General features: G+C 44.4%; 1 protein-coding gene across 1 annotated transcript in view; it reads left to right on the top strand.

The window, feature by feature from the left end:
• The first annotated feature begins 23 nt into the window (after positions 1-23).
• Positions 24-20557, top strand: part of ANKH (ANKH inorganic pyrophosphate transport regulator) — a 137275-nt gene continuing 116741 nt past the window's right edge. The window contains exon 1 of the mRNA XM_029217531.1: positions 24-438. Coding sequence (XP_029073364.1) covers positions 343-438 — 96 coding nt within the window. The 5' untranslated portion in view covers positions 24-342. The remainder of the gene's footprint in view (positions 439-20557) is intronic.

Below are 20557 nucleotides of genomic sequence, written 5' to 3'. Positions count from 1 at the left end.
TATTTATTTCCGGGCCCCAGAGCGCTTATAATGGAGCCGCTGTCAGCGGAACCTTCTGCCGCCGCTGCCGCCGCCGCCGTCCCTCCTCTTTTTTTTCCCGACAGATCTTTGTTGTGTGGGAGGGCAGCAGGGATGGACTTGAGCTTGCGGATCTCCTGCTAGAGCAGCCGCGCTCGGAGAGGGCGCCGCAGCCGCGACGAGGAGCCGCCGCCGCCGCCCTGAGACCCGGCCGGTCCCGGCCTCAGTCCGCCCGCGCCCCCGCCCGGCCTGCTCGGCCCGCGCCTCCCGGCAGAGTCTCCTCCCGGCGGCAGATGTGTGTGGGGTCCGCCCACGGCGGGGACTATGGTGAAATTCCCGGCGCTCACGCACTACTGGCCCCTGATCCGGTTCCTGGTGCCCCTGGGCATCACCAACATAGCCATCGACTTCGGGGAGCAGGTAAGCCCCGGCCGCGCCCCGCACCCTGCGCCCTGCTCCCTCTGCCTTGGCCTTAGACGCCCGTGCGGCAGGGGATGGGGACAGAGGAGAGTCACCTGCTCCGAGTCTCTTTTTATCCTGGAACATTTGGTTGGGTTGACAGCTTGTCAATGACTTTCCAGCATTCCATTTCCCCCTCCGCCCAGTTCTTCCGCAGACTTCTCCAGCTCTCCCTGGAAAACGTTAAAAGACCGGAGGGTTTGGAGCTTCACTTACAGAAGGATTTTTAGTGCCCAGGAGTATTATGTAATTTGTGATTATGTAAACCTCTGGTTTGTAAGTAAATTGTAGTCTCTAATAGCTTGAGTGCTGGGGTTTTTATTTATCCCGAGTTTGTGGTGACGTGATCATGGGGAGAATTTTGTATTAGAAAGTGTCCAAGTTGATTTCCCAGGTACTTTTTTTTTTTTTTTTAAGCTCATGTATGGATTAGAGGCGTCCCGTATGTGTCCTGATAAGCCGACCATTGGCCATCTCTAGTTTGGGTTTGTTTTTTTTTTTTTCCTTTCTTTCCGTCTTGCACCACTAAAGAAGGGGAGCACATTTTTGTTTGTTGCCTTCTCATCCTTGTTTCTTCTTCATGTTTTCCCCCATTTCTCTCCATGTGGCGTCATTGCAAATCGAGCGCTGCAGCCTCTCCAGCAGCGGGGCACTGGTACTCCGCACTTTGCCTGTGCGGCCCGTTTTCGCAGGCCTGCGGCGGGATGCAGTTGCATTTTTAAGGCCGGGAAGAGGATTGGGGGAAGAGGGCAGCAGCCTGTCACCTTGATGGGCAGGGGTCAGAACTGGCCCCGGCATGTGATTGAGCAGCTCCTGACGTTGTAGTACTCTTATTTCTTTTCCTTTAAGTCAAGAGACCTCAAAGGATGTTTGTATAGAAAAGGCACCTATCTCGATGCACCTTTAGTTTTCAAAAACCAAACAGGTTTTCGGAAGGGGGTTCATTTGACTCCTCCTTTTGATGAATATCTGCTTGCATTTGTCTCTCTGTGCTCAGAACTTTTGATTGATTGGAACTGTTTAGCTCCCAAATACTTAGCCCACGTTGTAAGCCACTTTTTAGTTCGAATTTTATTGCTGACAAGTGTTCACAATGTATTGCAGCATAGCCTCTGGAGACCTTTGTCTAGCTAGTAAGCCAATTTATTTCCTTCGATGAAATATTATATCTTTTCTGTTGCCACTTTGTTCTGCCAGCACCTCCCCAGGGTCCCCCAAGGGCTCCTCTGTTGCTCCACCTCCACCCCCACCCCCCAAAACCTTCCCTTTTTGCATAATTAACTGGTGACTTTGGGCATTTCCTCTAATCTTTGGAAAGGTTTTTAGGCCTGAATTTATTACACTGCACATTTTAGATGAGTCAAGTGCTGTGTATTCACTTCAACCTTTTACTGTTCTAAAGCTTATCTAATTGGAGCTGCCCCAAAGGTTGTCAGAAAGCCCAGGCTGCTCACCTGATCGCTTCTCCCTGAAATGTAGCAGCTGTGTGTGTGTGTGTGTGTGTGTGTGTGTGTGTGTGTGTGTGTGTGTATTATAGGGATAACTGGAAGAAATGAGTATTCTTTGCCATAATTAAATGGCCTGAAACATACCACAGTATTGCCTCACATTTGCCTTGATTTAATGCAAGGTGATATAACTAAGGATTTGATTTGAGTGTAAAGAAAGGGGTCTCCCTGAGGTCACAAAAGGGAAGCTAGACATAAAAGACGACTACACAGGTGGTCTATCCTAGTGGGTCTAGTAATTCACACTCATCCTTGAGACGTTGCTAAGCTCCTTGTCATAGGTGACATAAGCAAAGTGCTGGAAGAGTTGTCTTGTTGCACCGAAGCAAGTTTTATCAGTAAGTGTCCTTTGAGGTCCTTATCCCTTAAGCACCAGTGTATTTATGAGCCTACACGCTGCCTGGTGGTAGAGATATTTTATCAGAGTTAGGGGTGGGGAGATGGAGGGAAGAAATTGATATGTTTCCAAAACCTTGCTTTGCCTTCCAGTATCAGATGATAATTTTGCAAAATGGGGCAGGGTGCAAAGAACAGAACTTACTTTTTCTTACTGTTAAACTGGAGGGAAAGAATTGCAATGTGAGCTAAAGAGTGACCTGGTCATAGGTGGGTCGTGAATAAAAGAACATTTTACCCCAACTGCTTTGAGGCACAATAAAGAGGAGGAACAGTGAACCTATTATATACAAATACGGGTCTACGGTAGACTTCTGAAAGTATGCAGCTCTTGATGTGGAGTCTTGTCATGTTCTATGGACAGATGGACACACGTAGGTTTCTACCGTTCTTCTTTCAGAGTGGGCAGGTGTATATTATACCTTGCTATGAGTGAACAATGATTCACATTTCAGTAATTTACTAATTCTAAAGTAGGTTAGGTGACATGGGAGTCCAAAGGTCAAAACAATCCCTGGTTCACGGGTGTTCGAGATGTTGAAGAAACCCCAAATTGAAAAATAAAATAGCCCATTAGCTTTTAAGTCTCTAACTTGTCAAGAACAGAAGGATACTGAAATCATTGTAAATGTTCCCTAGATGAGGTTTTTTTTTTTTAATGGTAATAAACATCTCAGTTTGTGGTTTCTGTCGGAAATGTGGACAGAACCTTTAAAATGAAAACCCAGCTATAGGCAAGATTCCACTGAAATTTGAATAAGCAGCACATGTGACTGTGTGAAGGCATTACACATTATCTCAGAGCTATTAGTGTCACGTGTGGGGCTGCTGTGAAGAAGCCTGTAACAGCCCGTCCAGGGCCTCCTCATGTTTTCCATGAACGTTATCCGTTATGTAGAGCTTTCCCTGTAATGTTATAGGCCAGTTAGGGAAGAAACCCAAATATTATGGAATATTTACTCTAATGAAATCTATCATCACATTTTTCAATTTTGATGGTGGCGGTAATTTGGGGGTGGAGGCAAGTGTTGAATTCTGCACTGAAAAAAGGAAAAAAAAAAGCTGTATGGAATAAAATGACCTGCTTTTTAATATTAAGCATATGCACCATGGAAGAAATGAGAATACACCCTTATTGCAGAAACTAAAACAATGTTTGTAGAACCCTTTAGGTGTGTAGAACACTTGGTGATAGTTGCAGTATATGTGGAATTAGCATTTTATTTCTATTTTTACAGATTGAGAAGCAAAAGTATTCATTGCTTCCATTCATCGAGCACTTAGTATGTGCTTGTAACATCTCAGCACGTGTTATATATGAGGAAAGAATAAGAGGCCTAGGCATGTTAAAGCCCTTGTCCAAGTTCACATAGGCAGTGCAGGCCAGAGCCGGGGCTCCAGCCATATCCTCCTGGCCCTTAGCCACTCTGCTCTCTGCTTGCACACTGAGAGCCACCCCCAGGAGTTCTTAGACATTTAGAAGTAAGTTCTGGCTTTTCGGAGTTCCAGCCTTGGCTTAAATGTAATCTTAGCTGTCATAGTTTGAATTTTAAAGACTCAACAGATGTAAGCCAATCATAACGAGGCTTCTCAGAAAAGGGAGATTGTGACCAAGAGGGTCATGTAAGAAGGGCCAAATTATCCAGATAATTAATTAAATCAATGCTGTGTCTTATTTTGGCAAGGTTGGCATAGCCTTTGGTTAAAAGAGAGGAAAAAAGATAAGAAACAACTGACACTTCACAAAATTATTTAGAAATCACTTAGTCTTTATCATTAGAGCAATATAGATTGCTAAAGAAAGATGGAAGATATGAAGATACATTGAAGAAATACAATGTATTTCTTCAGAAGGGTCTGCAAATGTCCATTTGATCTCACCATATTCAAAGGACTGTGATTTCTGTTTAAAATTAAACTTGGTACAAAGTCCCTGAATTCCTTAAAAGCCAAGTTCACCAAATTATATAGAGTAAATCAGTGATCTTTTTTTTTATAAGGTACCTAATGACACTTAAAATGTTAAGGACAGCTCTTGTGAAGACTTGAAAGAGAAAAAGTTGAAGTTGTTCTCACTTTAGAAGAAACGTGTTCTGCTCAGTGCCAGGCAGTCTACTCTTTGACACTCGCGAGATTGAGTTCTTTCAGGTAACCCTGAGTGAATCACTGAATTTGGTTGGGTCCGATATAATAGATCAAAGACCCAAGGGATTTATCTGTGAACGAAGAGTTTTGCATATGGATTGTTGATTACTAGAGTAAGATGTATAATAGGAATGTTTCATGTTTCCCCAGCCCTCCTTTCTAACTTAAGAAACCTAGAGTTAGGCTTCCACAGTATAAGAGGGTTTCAAGTTACTAACATCACAAAATGGGGAAAAAAAAAAGAGAGAGAGAGAGAAGCCCAGGAAAAGTAGCTTAATAAATGTTCTCCTCATCTACTAAATAGAGAAATGCCCCCCACCTCACCCCCCTTTAAAAAAAGGTCTCCAGGAGGTACAGGAATTTTTTTTTTTAAGTGAATGTTGTGCATGGCACTGGCCACTACTGGGCAGGGACTCGTCATCCAAGGTCACTAAGTGATGGAAGAGACCTCCCCAGGCAGAGCTTGCCCTAAGTAATAACAAAAGTGTCCATTGTATGTTCCACTTTCCAAAGTACTTACAGACAGAAAAGTAAATCCCAGGTTAAGTTTCTAAGTAACGGTCGGTGAGAGACTTTTTTCTCCTCCAATCTATTCTATATTAATGGACTAAATCTCAAAACAACATTTATTTTTTTCTAATTATTAAAGTAACATATACCATTTAAAGTTTGGTTACATATTAAAAAATGGAGGAAAAAAGTAAAAATACCTCTAATTCGACTCTGAGGAAAAAACCCCTTTAATGTTTTGGGTATCTCCTGCCAATTTTTTTTTTTTTTTACATAAATGAGGATATACATATGTGTGTGTACATATATATATATATATTTCACAGAACACAGAGACATTTTTCCCATATCACTTAAAAGTATTTAACTGTGATTTTAAATAGCAGTATAATATGTGATTGCATGTGCATACAGTAATTTCCTTTGCTGTATATTCCCCTGTTGTTTAAATGCTGAGGTTTTTTGTTTGTTTTTTCCAACATAAAGTTTCAGTGAGCATCTCTGTGTAAGAAGTAGATAATGTGTTTTCTCTGACTGCCTTGGGCTTTATGCCTAGCATAATTTGATGCCTGTTTCAGCTTCTCATTCATACATAGAAAATGAGGTCACTGGCAGTCTGTATTTAGTCAAGGACACCGTGACCTCCTTAGTCCAACTGATACTTCTCCACTGTGTTTCCCAGTTTTCTTTAGATGTACATCTGTGTTTAAAGTACCTCTCTTTCACTGCACTTAGGTAAGTAGATTATTTCTAGAGCCACAGAGGTATAATTCTGCGGTTTGTTTCTTTACTCATTTATTTATTGAGGTGGTTTGATGACCAGCCTAACTACTACTTTGTCAGAATACGTCTTCCCAAGCATCTCCTTCAAAAGATAATCAAATACTTCTTACGTCAAGACGATATCTAAATCTCTTTCTAGTTTTACATCTGATTCTTTAAAAGCAGTTTTAAAAGCGTACCAAGTAATATCGTTTATAGCATCATCTCACTTTTTTGATGTGACAAGCCCAGTTTTATATTAGTGGCCAGTAATTGGTTCCCATGTCTTTTTGCTCTGAAATAAATAAACCTCTTTAAACTTACACCAGAGTGACTTGGGTCATATCTACATTTAAAAAATTAAATCCAGTGTTTTTTTAACACCTATGACTTTATTAGTTGATGTGGCAATGTCATAGAAATATAGAAAACCCTGTTTTATTGCAGAATTATCTAGATGTGAGCTACCTCTGTGAGTGCATTTTCTTGATAACTGAAGCTTATCCTTTTTATTTTTTAAAGTTTTTTTTTTTTTTTGATGCGGACAATTTTAAAGTCTTTCTTGAATTTGTTACAGTATTGCTTCTGTTTTATATTTTGGTTTTTTGGCCACAAGGCATGTGGTATCTTAGCTCCCCGACCAGGGATTGAACCTGCACCCCCTCCACTGGAAGGCCAAGTCTTAACCACTGGACCGCCAGGGAAGTCCCTGAAGCTCGTCCTTTAAAATGCAAATCACTGGTTTTCTTTTTCTTTTTGTAGTACAAGAAATCTATATTGCACCTTTCTCTACCATATTAGATAAATACTATATGCAAAACTCAACGAACATTTTTTTGGTGGCGTGTGAATGTTGTACTGGCAGTCAGCTGACAGGATATCCGCTGACAGGTGATGCTCAAAATACTTAGCAAAGAGTTTGGCACCGACCGATCAAATAAAAATAATAATTAATAAAAATAGCTAATACATGTTGAATACTTGCTTTTTAATTTTCTGCTTTGGGTCTGCTCTGGGCCCCCCAAACTAAAATCCATTAGAAATCCATGAAAAAATGAAGAATAAATAATCTTGGAGGTCTCCCTTGCGAAAAAAGTGTATACACTTTGTTAAACTAGCTCTCCTGCCCTGCCCTATTTTGGTTTCTGTTCTAGAGAGATTCTAGAGTCAATGTCAGGTAAGTGACCTTTGTATAAGGGAAGTGTTGCCAGATTTGACACAGGCCCTGCTCTCAAATCAGGCCCTATTTGAGAAAACATACATGAAACACTTTTGCAGTCAGAGCATCACAGAGCGAGATGCCTGATTGCACACTGCAGTTTGTGATAACGTACGGCAGGGTACTCAGTACTTGCAGTAGCGCGGTGAGTCTGTGGTCATGGCGATGAACAGTAAACCACATAGAGGCAGTTCTTATCTGGAGGTTGTCACCCCTGCCTCATTCTCTGTAAATTCTCCTGTCCCCAAAGTGGATACCACCCATCTGCGAAGATGAGAATAGAGTCACAGGATAGGGAAATTAGCAGACTTCATATCAAGCCATACAAACCCCAGGTTTGTTTCTGTTTTGTTTTAATTTTGCTATTTCTGTGGTTTGGGAATCTTTCAGTGGCTATGCCAAAAACGAAGTACCGCTCACCATGCTGAGAACAAATGAGCTTAAAATGACCAAGACTACAGTTAGTCAAGTGAAGACTTATGCATCACAGCTTTCTGGTTCTATATGGCTGCTTCTCCATGGCAAAAATGTTTTCCAAGTCCGCCTTGGCAAGGGAAAGAACTTAGTTATTTGTCAGGGCAAAGGTGGTATTTATTCTCCTAGATAATGAGTTATCAGAAAACAGCCTGGACAGCTGGTCCAGGAATGCCACGTGGTCCCAAGGGACAGATGGACCAGCTTCATTTCTTGTGGGAAGAGTACATTTTGGTCTAAGTTAGCTCACGGGCCCTAGCTGGCTTTTACATTTTTTATGGGGTTTTGATACCACAAGATCAGCGAGGCTTTCCATGAGTCTGACACCCAGCACTGTTACAGGGTTGCCTTTCTGTAGATGGGTTTGCCAGTATGAATAGGCAGTCCGCTTACAAACGTGGGTCCACATCTCTGTCCCCAACCTCAGGGCGGGGGGAGGGGCTGTGTGTATGGCTCCTTCTTCTCCAGCACAAGGAGGCGAGAGGCACCTCCAAGCCCACGTTCCCAGTGCACTTCCTGTACCTTGTCTGGGCACATCCCACCTGGATGGGGACTGCGGCTGGCCGTGGGGACCTGTGACTTCAGGCTGGGAGGAAGTTAAAAGCAAAAGTGGGACTCCCTGGATAAGAACTTTCAAGGGTGACTAGAAAGGTGAGGCTGAGGCTCCTCAGGACATTCAGTTGGAATTAAATGGCTGAAAAGCTGAATGTTTTTAAAAGCAGATTAACGAGGCTTTCTAGGGAGAAAGCTGAGGCAAGAATGAGAGAGGGCAGAAGTTGGCTTTGTGGCCGTAATCCTCCCAGGATGTGAGAACTAAAAGTAGCTTATTTTGTGAGAGAGACAGAAAGGATTAGTTTGGGTCAGGAAGCTTTCCGGGTTGTGGTCCAGCAAGAGCATTTACATGGTGAAAGCTGGTCACTCCTGGTTGTTCTCTTAACTAAATAATAATGAGTCCACATCAGTAAGCTAGTCAGAATCCCTGCTCAGTTTTTTTAGAAATATAACATTAAGTCTAGGGAAGGTTTTGAGTCCCGGACTGTCGTTTTCTCATGTGCCAGTTGTCTTAGGTGTGGCTGCTTTGTGTTTTCAAAGCTGTCTTTGGGATGATAAGAAGTAGCTATGCTCTTACTGCTGCTCCATAAACAGCCCCGAGATCTCTTGGCCACTGGGTCATGCATTTCAATACAGGGGAATGGTAGTGTGGAGAATCTAAAATAGCAGATTACAAAAAAGAAAAACAAATTGTCTGAGTGCTCTAAATGGTTTGGCAGGAAAGTTAATGCGCTGGGACACGGCGGTCTCCCACGATGTGTGGCCTAAACTTGACATTTTATAAAGACAGACAGTGCAGAGCAGAGTAACAAGTAACCACGCTTCACAAGAAAGAGGTAACTTTCACCTCTTCATGATCCTAGCCAAGACCAACGCAGAAGCAACTGGAAAGACCCTTGCCACCAGCCCGATCCAAAATAGGAAGTGAAGGGTCTTTTCTCTGCTCCGGACTCACATTCAACTGTGGTTTTTCCTTGGGATGGGTTATGGTTCCCACCCCCTCCCTTTTCCGACGCAGCGTTGCATCACCTGGAGCCCCACTTGAGGTCAGGGCGTACCTCCCCTCCTCCCACACTGAGGCCCACACCTATATGTGCCAACACCACCTGGGCCTCACACCTATTGGGCTGCTTACCAAACCTGGGCAGTTCCCTGACACTGTTGGTAGTTAGTCCAAGTGTTTACCAGTCTTCCCCGGATGAACCAGTGTTTCAGCAGCGAGGAGAAAGGAGCTTGGACTGAGTTCCGAAGATCCACTAAAGGGCCTTAAGCAGTCGGTGGCAGCGCGCATCAGTAGCTGAGCTGCGGAACCACTTTTGTTTTTCTAAAATTCTTATTTACTCTAATTGCTTTTAGGCTTAATATGTCTTCTGTCAGGGGAGGAGGCTGGTGAACCTGTTTTTCTTTCCTTTTTAAAAATCACAGTATCGTTTACCTACAGTGAGGTACACAGATCTTACATGAACAGGTCCATGAGTTCTGACAAATGACAGATGCACACTGACATAACCCACACACCAGGCAAGATATGGAGGGTTTCCATCAGCCCAGAAGGTTTCTGGTGCCCCTCCCTCCGAGGCCACAGCTGTTCTGAGTGCTGTGGGAGCCTTTTTAATTGCCAAGACAAAGTGACACATATGCCTTTGGTCCCAGATAACTGAGTTCTCGGCCACTCACCGTTATTACAGTGCGTAGCGCTGCTACTCTTTCCTGTTGCAAACTATGGCTCAATGTTGTGGATTTTAGTGGATTTAAGGCAGGTAGAAAATTTGACTTTCTGTGTAAAATAACTTTTCCCCTTATTTTGTACGATTTGGTGTTTTTAATTCTTCAGTTGATATACATCCTTCAGTTATATGGACTGCTGATCATTTTGATTTTCAGACATGCTTAAAAATTAAAGTCTGCTTCACATCGTAAAACGTAAAGCTAGCATCATAAAATGAAATGTGGTACATACATACTATGGGCTATTTATTCAGCCTTAAAAAGGGAATGAAATTTTGATGTATGCTACAACATAGATGAACCTTGAGGACATTATGCTAAGTGAAATAAGCCAGACACAGAAGGACATGCTTTTGTGTATGTGGAAGTATGCTTCCACTTATAGGAGGTACCTTAAGTAGTCTAAGTCATGGAGACAGAAAGTGGAATAGCAGCTACCAGGGTTTACGGTGGGGGAGAAATGGGAGTTATTGGGGTTTTTTTGTTTTTTTTTTTTGCGGTACGCGGGTCTCTCACTGCTGTGGCCTCTCCCGTTGCGGAGCACAGCCTCCGGACGCGCAGGTTCAGCGGCCATGGCTCACGGGCCCAGCCGCTCCACGGCATGTGGGATCTTCCCGGACCGGGGCACGAACCCGTGTCCCCTGCATCGGCAGGTGGACTCTCAACCACTGCGCCACCAGGGAAGCCCTGAACTGTATACTTTAAATGGTTAAAATGATAAATTTTATGTTATGCGTAGTTTATCAGCATTTAAAAAATCTTCATTAACTTCATAAGCTACTCAGAAAGCTGGTGGCTTTTGAAGAGGATCTCTCTTTAAAAAAAATTTTGTTAATTTTATTCTGGTTATAGTCATTGTATAAAGAAGAAAAATAAAGTATCAAGAAGCAAATGAGGATATATAGCATTATCTCTAGGCCCACGACCTAGAGGTGTTGCTATTTATTATTTTAGTGCATGTCCTTCCCATCTCTTTTCTATCCGTGTATTTTCAAACAAAATTGTAACCTCTTTCCACTTTATATCACAGGCAGTTTCCTTCGATTTTAAGTATTCATCTCAAATATGATTAATGGCATTCTTTCACAAGGACACACCATAATTTACTTAACAATACTCTGTTGCTAGGCGTTCAGTTTTTCCTGTTTCATTCTATTACAAATAGTGCTCTGAAACATTTTTGTTCAGAGATCTTTGCTTCTGATTATTTCTTTGGGTTAACACTAGAAATACTTGTGCACGTGCGCACCTTTTCACGCCTTCCACTGTGTGCGACACCACATGGCTGTAGAAAGTTGTCCCAGTTTCCCCTGCAGGTGCCTGTTGAATGTGGCCCCGGCCCCCAGTGGACATTCCCAACCAGGATGCCATTTTACTGTCCAGTGAGTTCTGCCCTGGAAACTGTGTTCTAGTTCTTTCAAAGCCACATGGTACTGAACTCCTTCAAATGATTTCATTTATTAAAAGCATTTTTTTAAATGCTGAGACATCAATTCCGTTTTTCATCATGTCATACTTTTAAACTCTTTCAGGACTTTCATTCTTTTCAGTAAGCACATTTTGGACCGAATACGTACTCCACTTGGGACTGGGCAGAAGCACAGGAAGGAAAAGGAGTGAGTGGGTTTTACTCATACATCTGGGGGGATATCTGTCCCTGCAGGTTTCACGGCAGAGAAAAGTGCTTTTTTTGATGAGTTCAGTGATGCTCAAGAAGTTTGCGTCCCCAAACTTCCTGGGTGAACTCGTGGGAGAGGAGGAAAAAATTAACCAACCTTCCAAGGTGCCAGGTCCTGCCTGAGGCTCCTGGCATGTACGGTAGGGTCGTCACCTTCCCCACTTTAAAGATGAGCAGATTGAACAGCTGTGCCGGGTCGTTCAGTCTCTCTGCAGAGCAGCCAGTCTTCTCTGACCAATAGTTCACGCTTAGGGTCTCAGAGGAGAGTATTTGGAGTTGACTGTTCTAGGGAAATGTGGAGCTAGTGATATTTAGGGGAAATAGAACAGAAAGTGTTCTTCTCTCTTTTCTACCACCCTGCCCCTGGGTTCTTCAGTTTAAACTGGTCTTCTTGCTAGTTAGAGCCCTCCTTGGAGAAAAGCAGCAGAGCAAACAGAGAGGGGAAATAGTTCATGCTTATTGAGAGAGGCCCTGAGTCCCTGTGGCTTGTCTGTAGTTTCTAGTAGTGCTGCAAGCTGACTGCAACATGGTTGAGAGGAAGAATGTCCACTCCTGATAGGCCCCTCTGGACTTGACCTCCTCCATCCCTGCACCCACTGGCTCTATGACCTTGAGCAAAGAGCTCGACTTCTGGGGGCTTCAGCTTTCCCAGCTGTTAAACAGGTATAAAGGGTTTCTGTACCTTCTTCTGGAAGGGCAGACCACACAGAGACTAGACACAGAAGAGCTTTGAAAAGTCTGAAGTGCTGCCCCTGTGTAAAGCAGTATTACTAAGACTTTGAGCCAGGCATGCTGCCGCTACACCTGTTTATTGTCACTCATCCTTGACTAGAGCCGACTGACTGTTCTTGCTGTGTATTGAATCCGTGACTCGCATTAAGGGGACTTGCTCAGCCAGAGCCAGCTGGGTTAGGGGCGAGCAGGGGCAGAAGCGTGCTGGAGGACAGATGCTGGAAACACTTGGATTTTACATGTGTGTCAGCAATACTTTTGCTGGGTTTTTTGTTTTGTTTTGTTTTGTTTTTTCCTACTTTGGGGAAAAGATGTTTAAGGCTGGATTTGCTCAGTAGTGGGTTGTTTGTTGTTGTTTTTTTTGATTGGTCGGTTTTAGTTGAATTACTAGGATTTAGGTAACATGCACTTTTTGAAATGATAGGTTAAATTTCATTTTCTCTTTATCATAGGCTGCTGTTTGACACAAATTTGGGGGAGGGTAGCTACATGTACCACTGGCCCCTTCTCTAATCTAGACATACAAATGGGACCAAACCTTTTTCAAATTTGTTGACAATTATGGCAGTAACACACCAAGGTGTTTGAAACAAATTATGGGGGCTGCTTAATGAGCTGAAAGTTGTAACCCTCTTTCTCAGGTGCTTACTATACTGTTTTGGGGTGTTTTCCCTATTAAATGGAGAACAGTTTCACTATTAATGGAGAACATGGAATGCAGGAGGCAAGAGTGTCTTCATGAATGTGTTCATTCAACAGGTGTTTCTTGAACACCTACAGCGTGGCAGGTCCAGTGCTAGTCACTAAAGAGGAACAGGAAAAAGGACTGACTTTTAGCTGTGCAGCGATGAATCTAGAAGGGCAAACAGACAGGCAGGCACCTGCCAAAGAATGTGATCAGGTCTGAGATGGGGGAAGAATAGGGTGTTTATCCCAGGATCCTATAACCCATCCTAAGGGTCAGGGAAGCTTTGGTTCCAGCTGAGACCTGAGATCAGATCAAGAGAGTGGCGTATCTGCTATTCTGGAAAGCAAGAGAGTTCCAGGTGGAAAATGGCAGATGCTCACTGTGAGTGGGACAGTACCCCATCAGTCAGGGTAAGGAGTTTGGCCTTGATCATTAGGCCACTGGGGAATGCTGAAGGGTTCTCAGTGGGGGTGTGATGTGCTTGGATTTGCATATTCGAAAGATAACTTTGGTTTCCTTGTGGCTAATGAATTAGAGGGAGGTGAGAGCAGAGGTGGGGAAACCAATTAAGAGCCTCTTGTGGCCACCACCAGCGAGCTGCAGGAGGCCTAGAGTAGGGCTGGGGGCGAGGAGGGAGCACTAAAAGAGAAAAGCTGTCTAGAATCAAATGGACTTGGCCACCGGGAGAGGGTGCAGCTGACAGCGATGTTACCCAACTTTAAAAGAGCTGGTTTGGAGTGAGCTGGTGAAGAGAATGAGTTCCATTTCAGTCACGGTAATGCGTTAATAGATCTAGTGAGATGTTTTACATTGCTTGCCTGAGAGAGAATACACCTTATGCATAACCGTGGGAACAACAAGAAATGCTTAGTACCTGGATAGCACTGCTGCTCTGTTTCTCTCTTCTTGCCCTCCTCTCCAAGGGGCCACTGCATTACATTATCCGGAATGGGAGCTTTTTGCATTTTCACCTAAATGCAAATACTATGAATATTCATTTTTTCCTTCAAGCTTTAAAAATGCTTTATTATAATACAGTCAGTGCTCAGCCATTTGCTTTAATGCAGTAGTGATTGGAAAATTCAAAATACTTCAGAATATTTGGCATTGGACTACATTAGGACTCTGGGGGAAGCAAGTTTATCCTCATCATCGTTGTGCTGTGCTTAGGATAATATTACAGTTTAGACCAGGGCCTGGTGACAGCAGAGATGTCATCTGGAATTAAATTTGATGAGGCTCCTTTGTTTTGCTCCCTCTCTCTGTATATTAAATGTTTACTGTGTAAACAGCAGGGAGTGGACCAACCTTAGAGGGGTTCTTTTTATGGCTTTATGTTTGTGTGTTTGTATTTTGGTGTTGTCTACAGCTTACAGCCTGGTTGTAATTCATAAAAATCATTTAGAATACATTTTGCTTTAGAAATAATATTATAAATTGTGGTTAGGTTTCCAGGCCACTTGACCAAAGTTACATTACCCCTAATGTTATTAAAATATTATCTATTTGCAACAAGCAGCAGTAGAAAACCATGCTGTTAGAATAGTAGTCATTGGAAAAAGCAGTAATGTTGAAAAATACCATTTGTCCTAATTACCTGTATGAACAGTTGGCTTAATAACAGTGTAGGGAAGGTGCTGGCACATGGGAGGGGAGGAGGTCGGTGCCACGGGCCTTCGAAACTGGGTGAATTTAAAATCAAAATGTCTTCTCGATCCACGTGCCTCATTGGCTGTGACTGTGGTCATTTGAGAACTCATAAATGGGAGTGTCCAACAGCCCTCAGAGGATGAATTGACAAGACTTGGAAGAGAGATGGGTGGATGTGAAACAGAACCCCTGGGGTGGAATTAACAGGTGAGACTGGGCAGATTCTCCTGGGTGGACTGTGGGAGACGGAAGAACAGGGGAGCCTGAGGCTGGACGCCGCTTCAGGCTGCTGTGGGAGCCGCGCTTCCCGCTGGCGTCCCGGACCCAGGACAGCCAGGGAGGCGGGGGTGGTGATGGCGATGGCAAGAGGAAGGTCACGTGCCTTCAGCTATTTCCATGGGAAACCATTGCCTGTAAGCTGATGTCATCTAAAGTCTGTAGTAGTGAGCTGTCCCCTGCTAGTGCGACATGGAAGGCAGTTTTGAATGTTTTCACATGCAAAATAACTCTCATTTCTTTATGGCTAGAGAAAGACTTGTTCTGCTGTTCACAATCTGTGGCTCCCTGGACTTTAAAATTCATGCTCCCCGCCCTGTAATTTATTGTGACCTAATCATGTCTTAAGTGCCTAGCTAATTTCCAAGGGGCCTGCCACTTCTATATCATGTTTCCTTTTCCCTGATAAGTGGCATTCAAATTCTAATTTTAAACGTGTTATCACTAAGTTTTCTAGTGTTGTTGCTAAGTTTTCTAGTGAGAACAAAATTTTAAAACATCTACCTGTATCTGTTGATGGAGGCTTAGCTGTGCCCTCATTCCATTGATATCTTGATGCCCTCTTGAAAAGTAGTCAAAATGCAGCATTTAACAATAAGAAACCAAGAAGCTACTAGGAAGCTCAGAGCTGAGGTGAAAATTTGTGGAAATGAAAACATTTTCTGTAATGGGACCATATCCATATTGTAAAAGGAACACCTCTAAATAAATAAATAAATAAATATATTTGTACATTCCTTTCTTTTTTTAAGAATCGGCCAGTATTAATACAAATACCTTAAATTAAGCAGGTGGAAAACAAACATTTAACCCAGTTTTTTCTTTTACGTTCAGCAGAAGTGGACAGTCTTTTTTCAGGAGGCTGTAACTGAGAAAGGGCTGGTGAGCGCCAAGGCTCAGGAAGCCAGCTCTGAGAGCAGGTGTCGGCAACAAAGTAAGGGTTTATTGCAGGGTGCTAGGCAAGGGAGTGGGAGATAAGCCTCAGATCCACTCCTGTTTGGTCTTTGAGTTGCGGGGGGGGGGGGGGGGGGGGGGGGTGGGGGGGGGGGGGGGGGGGGGGGGGGGGGGGGGGGGGGGGGGGGGGGGGGGGGGCAGTGTTTAAAGGGGAAGAGCAAAGAACCTGGGGTAATCACCCTCTTGTGACCTTTCTTGACATTTCTTCATCAGTTTCAGGGGGTCAGGATGTCCCCAGTGTGCATTCTCTGGCCAGGTGGTCCATGGCTTGCGGGTCTGTTAGCTCATCTTGACCTGGAGGAACAACCTGAGTCTGTACATTAATGATTATATGTATAATAGCAATTATAGTACAATAACGATGTTAACACCAGCAATTTTAGTCCTCTGACTCTGGTTGATTGGTGTTCAGTTAGCAGAGAATTGAGGTCGGAGGGGACAAGAAAGGGATTGAGGTCGTCAGAGGGGACAAGAAAGGAAATAAAGTTTTGGATAGAGAGATTAATCATAAACTCAGCAAGGGAGCTCAGTCGCAGGGGGACTCAGTTTTAACGCAATAAAATAAACATCGCCCTTTGCTTTGCCTGGTGCACAGTTCACATTTGTAGAGTACTTCACAGTTTGTAAAATGTATTCTCACTGAATGCGACAGTTGTTCCACGACCCACGGGCACGCAGGGGAACCCTGCCTGGAGGCCACCCGCAGCGGGTGTCTGTACGAGATGAGCCTGGACGTGAGAGCCCACTCACCCCAAGGCCCACATACTCCTCTCTGAGGTGAGCTCCGTCTTCCTTCCATGCCCAGGATGGTGCTCCTTAGCAGGGGTCCTCCTGAGCACGGAGGAGTATGGAGTCCAGTCTTGGAGTCACAGACATCGGCATGACCTGTAGGGGGCCCCTGAGAGGCCGCGATCTGTGCTCCGATCAGAGGACCACAGCTGGAGGACGGCCTTCCTTTCCTGTGTGTCTCCCTGACCTAACCGTTCTCCCCATTCTGTGTGAGGGTCTGCTCTGTCCTCAGGAAGAGGATGGGGGTACTTCCCTTTCAGCACTGAGCGGGCGTCACGGCACAGGCCTAGCAGTTCAGAGTCACATGCAGGCTCCACCTGGGTCCTCCTGGAATTCCATCCTCATATTTATTCCTGGCTCTGTTCCTTCAATATCACAGCCTGTGGCTTTGCTTTCCCCAAACCACCGGAAGTTCCCCCCCACCCCGCCCCTCCACCTTCCCTCCTCTGAACCTGAGGGCCTTGCATTCCTTCTCCTTATTTATGCTACAGAATATTACTTTCTTCAAATCTAATCATCAGGTGAAAAAAAAAACACCCCATGTGGGCTCTCATTGGCTGTGTCTTCTGGCCGACGTGTTGAGTTTCCTTGCTTTTCGGCACCTTTTCATAAATCAGGTTTCTTTTAATTTTTTTATATTTTTCCTTCCAAGCGTTCATTAATTTCAGATTGGTTTCCACGGGTTTCTGCCTTGCTGAGTTTGTTGCTTTTTCACGGCAGTGGGCTCCAGAGAGGCGGGGAGAGTGGCCTTCGTTCCACCCTTCCTGGAGATGCCAGGCTACTGCCCTCTGTGCCTCACCCCTCTGTCTTCACAGCCCACAGCGTCTCCATAGTTACCCATCTGTCTCCCCATCTCCCTACGAACCACCCCCCTTCCCGGGGCAGGGCTGGTGTGTGATGTCACCTACTGTGCCTGCCTTCCGGCTCCCCTTCCTACAGCACTGGGCACAGATGGAACCTCAGAAGGGCTTGAGTGAAATCACTGGGTGAGGTGACCCCGTGCCTGAAAATATAAGCCACATGACAAATGTGATTTGCTCAGGGTTAGCGTGTACGTCCCCCGTCTTCTATCAGCTGAAGCACGTCTGTCCCCCTAAATGGAGGGACAGCTATCCGAGTCCACTCGATGTCTTCCTAAGCACAGTACCCCGAGCTTGCTTCGCTGAGGGTGTGCGGCCAGAAGGGGACAAGCGCATCAGTGTGCAACCAAGGTGGCCTCCCTCCCCGCCAGCCAGGAAGCAGCTCGCCTCCAATGCTGAATCTGGAGGGCTTACTAGCGGCACAGGCTTGATATTCGGGTTTGTCAGCCGGTCATAATGTAGACACCAGGGAGACTACCTACCTTGAAAACCAGTTATTCTTGTGTTTGGGTGAGAAATCATTTTCTGGTGAAAAAAACCCATGCAAAACGATGCCTTTGTGGGAGGTGATTTCACTCAAGGGGAAAGAGTCAGGGTGATTTGCGACCACTGAGGCGCTCCCTGATGTGGAGATGGCCTTAACCCTGCAGGGCACATCCCAGGGACGTGGAGGAGCGTGCTGGGGAGACCCCTGTCCACTCCCAACCCTTAGTCCTGAGAGCACACAAAGACCAGCTTCTCTTTAGGGGTGCAGAGCAGGTGACATTAGAGCAGTGTATTAGTGCATGGCGATCTTGTTTGATTGCCAGGTACCTTCATCCAGGACAGAGGAATCATCCTGCACAACCATGGCTGGAATTAGACTGAGTAGACCCGGATGTGACGAACAGCAGTATGATATTACCTATTGTCTCCTAGTAAAGAGTATTCTGCACTTTGCACTTTTGGTCATCAGTGTGGGCCGTGGCCAAACCAAAATGCTTTGAATGTGACATATTATATGTCATAGCAATGCAATAGTATATTACATGTTATAGCATGGGATCCAAACAGAATAACACTGAAGTAATAGTAATCTGATAGCTTGCAAGCACTATTGCTAATAAGCCTGCCTTCCCTCCCTCTGTCTATCCAATATATAGCCTAATGACCTGCAAGGATTTCTATACAAATAAAGTTTAGCAATCAGAGTTTATGAGCTATCTCTGTGTATTTAACATTGCAAGAGGGGAAAGTCCTTTGCCGTAGGGATTCTGATTTTATTACATCATTTACCATTACACAAAGGGAGAAAATATGGTCAAGAATAGAACTAGACTGCTTTCCCTCCCCAAAATCCAGATGAGAGAGAGAATGCACTTGGGACTTACCTGCTGTAACAAGTTTATAAAGAAGAAATCTGATCTCCAGTATATGCCAGTTCCTCAACAACTGAGGCTGACGTGCAACAGTGGAAATAAGAGTGATATGTTTTTAAAACACAACACTGTTTGGTAAACTAAACCCTGTCCTCCTTAACCCAGAACTGTGATATGTACTTGTTTACATGTATTTCCCTTTTGAGGTTATTCAATCATTGAGTACGTAACCTTGGCAACATTTTGATAGTTTTCTGTTGTTTGAGGTTTCCCTCAGAATGATGTAAAATATTTATAGGTTGTTTGAAATAAGCTAGATTTTCTTTTTAATGGGATGGAGTCAATTTAGAAAAAGGAAAAAAAAAAAGGAAAACCTTAGAAAGCAAAGCATGGATTTCCTGTAAAGCTGATGGTGGGGCTTCAAAAAATAAAGCCTGCAACCCAGACTGGATGAGAACACAGTACAATTAACCTCTTGGTGACTGTCGCTCCTCTAGTCTGCATGTTGCTGTGGTTTCCAAAAATGTACGATAGAAATAACCATTTTATACACGTGCTATTGTCCTTTTTAAGGGTGGACAGCTCCTAGGCATGAAAGCATTTTTCTTCTTTTATCTCTTCTGAGGTGTGTTTTTGTTTGTTTTTTTGCTTTTTCTGTTTTGTTTTGTTTTGTTTTGGTGGGGAGGGGAGTGAGGGGAGGGGGAGGATGGAGGGAGATAAATCACTCTTTTTCTTTCAACAGAGCATTAAAAACAATGTATACCTTACTTTTCCTGATAATAAGATGTCATCTTCTTCTTAATAATTACTACTGCTTTATCATAGAAAGGTGCAATTGTGACATTTTTTTTAATAGTAATTTTTATTGTGTATGAAATTTGGAGTGAGTTTTATAAATTAATTTATTATTGTTTGCTGTGTTGGGTCTTCGTTTCTGTGCGAGGGCTTTCTCTAGTTGCGGCAAGCGGGGGCCATTCTTCATTGCGGTGCGCGGGCCTCTCACTATGGCGGCCTCTCTTGTTGCGGAGCACAGGCTCCAGACGCGCAGGCTCAGTAGTTGTGGCTCACGGGCCTAGTTGCTCCGCGGCATATGGGATCTTCCCAGACCAGGGCTCGAACCCGTGTCCCTTGCATTAGCAGGCAGATTCTCAACCACTGCGCCACCAGGGAAGCCCCTAGACATTTGAAGTTTCTCATCATCATAGAACTGTAAAACTTAAAAAAAACAAACTAAAATTCCTTCTTGAATTTTCACTTGTAGTTTTTCATGGGAGTCTCCTAACAAGCCGCGGTTACTTGGAAGCACATGGTCCTCCCTTTCTCTCTATCCTAAGCTTGTCGGAAAGGCTGGGTCCGTGGTCCATGTGTGCAGGCACAGGACAAATGGCCTGTCCCTGTGCCCACCCATAGATTTGGGCAGCCTGAGCAGTAGATGGTCCTCGGCTGATGTGGCCCTGGCAGTCCCAGAGGACAGCTAAGATGAAAGCATCAGCCCTGTGCAGAGCTGCTTCACAGGAGCACAGATGAAGTCCCTGATACACACCATCCTTCTTGATTACGACCCTTTTGTTCACTTAGTGCTGTGAGCTTGCTGCTTCTCTTGGCTGAAGCCCGCCCGTCCCGCAGGAAGAAAGGTACCTTCCGTCCTTCCGCAGTCAGGGCATCCTCGTACACAGCTGTTATCCAGAGCACTGCAGTGCAGCCTCCATAGCAAAGACTTCATTTCAAAACCAGTAACATCTCGTTTTTCCCTCAGTGATCTCTGTTTTCTTTACTGGCCGCATAATCGCTCATTTTGAGA

Source organism: Monodon monoceros, unplaced genomic scaffold (genome assembly GCF_005190385.1).
Source record: "Monodon monoceros isolate NGI ecotype Baffin Bay Population unplaced genomic scaffold, NGI_Narwhal_1 Super_Scaffold_12, whole genome shotgun sequence".
NCBI classification, from domain to species: domain Eukaryota; kingdom Metazoa; phylum Chordata; class Mammalia; order Artiodactyla; family Monodontidae; genus Monodon; species Monodon monoceros.
The sequence above is the reverse complement of the archived record's forward strand: the minus strand, read 5'-3'. Positions and strand labels throughout refer to the sequence as shown.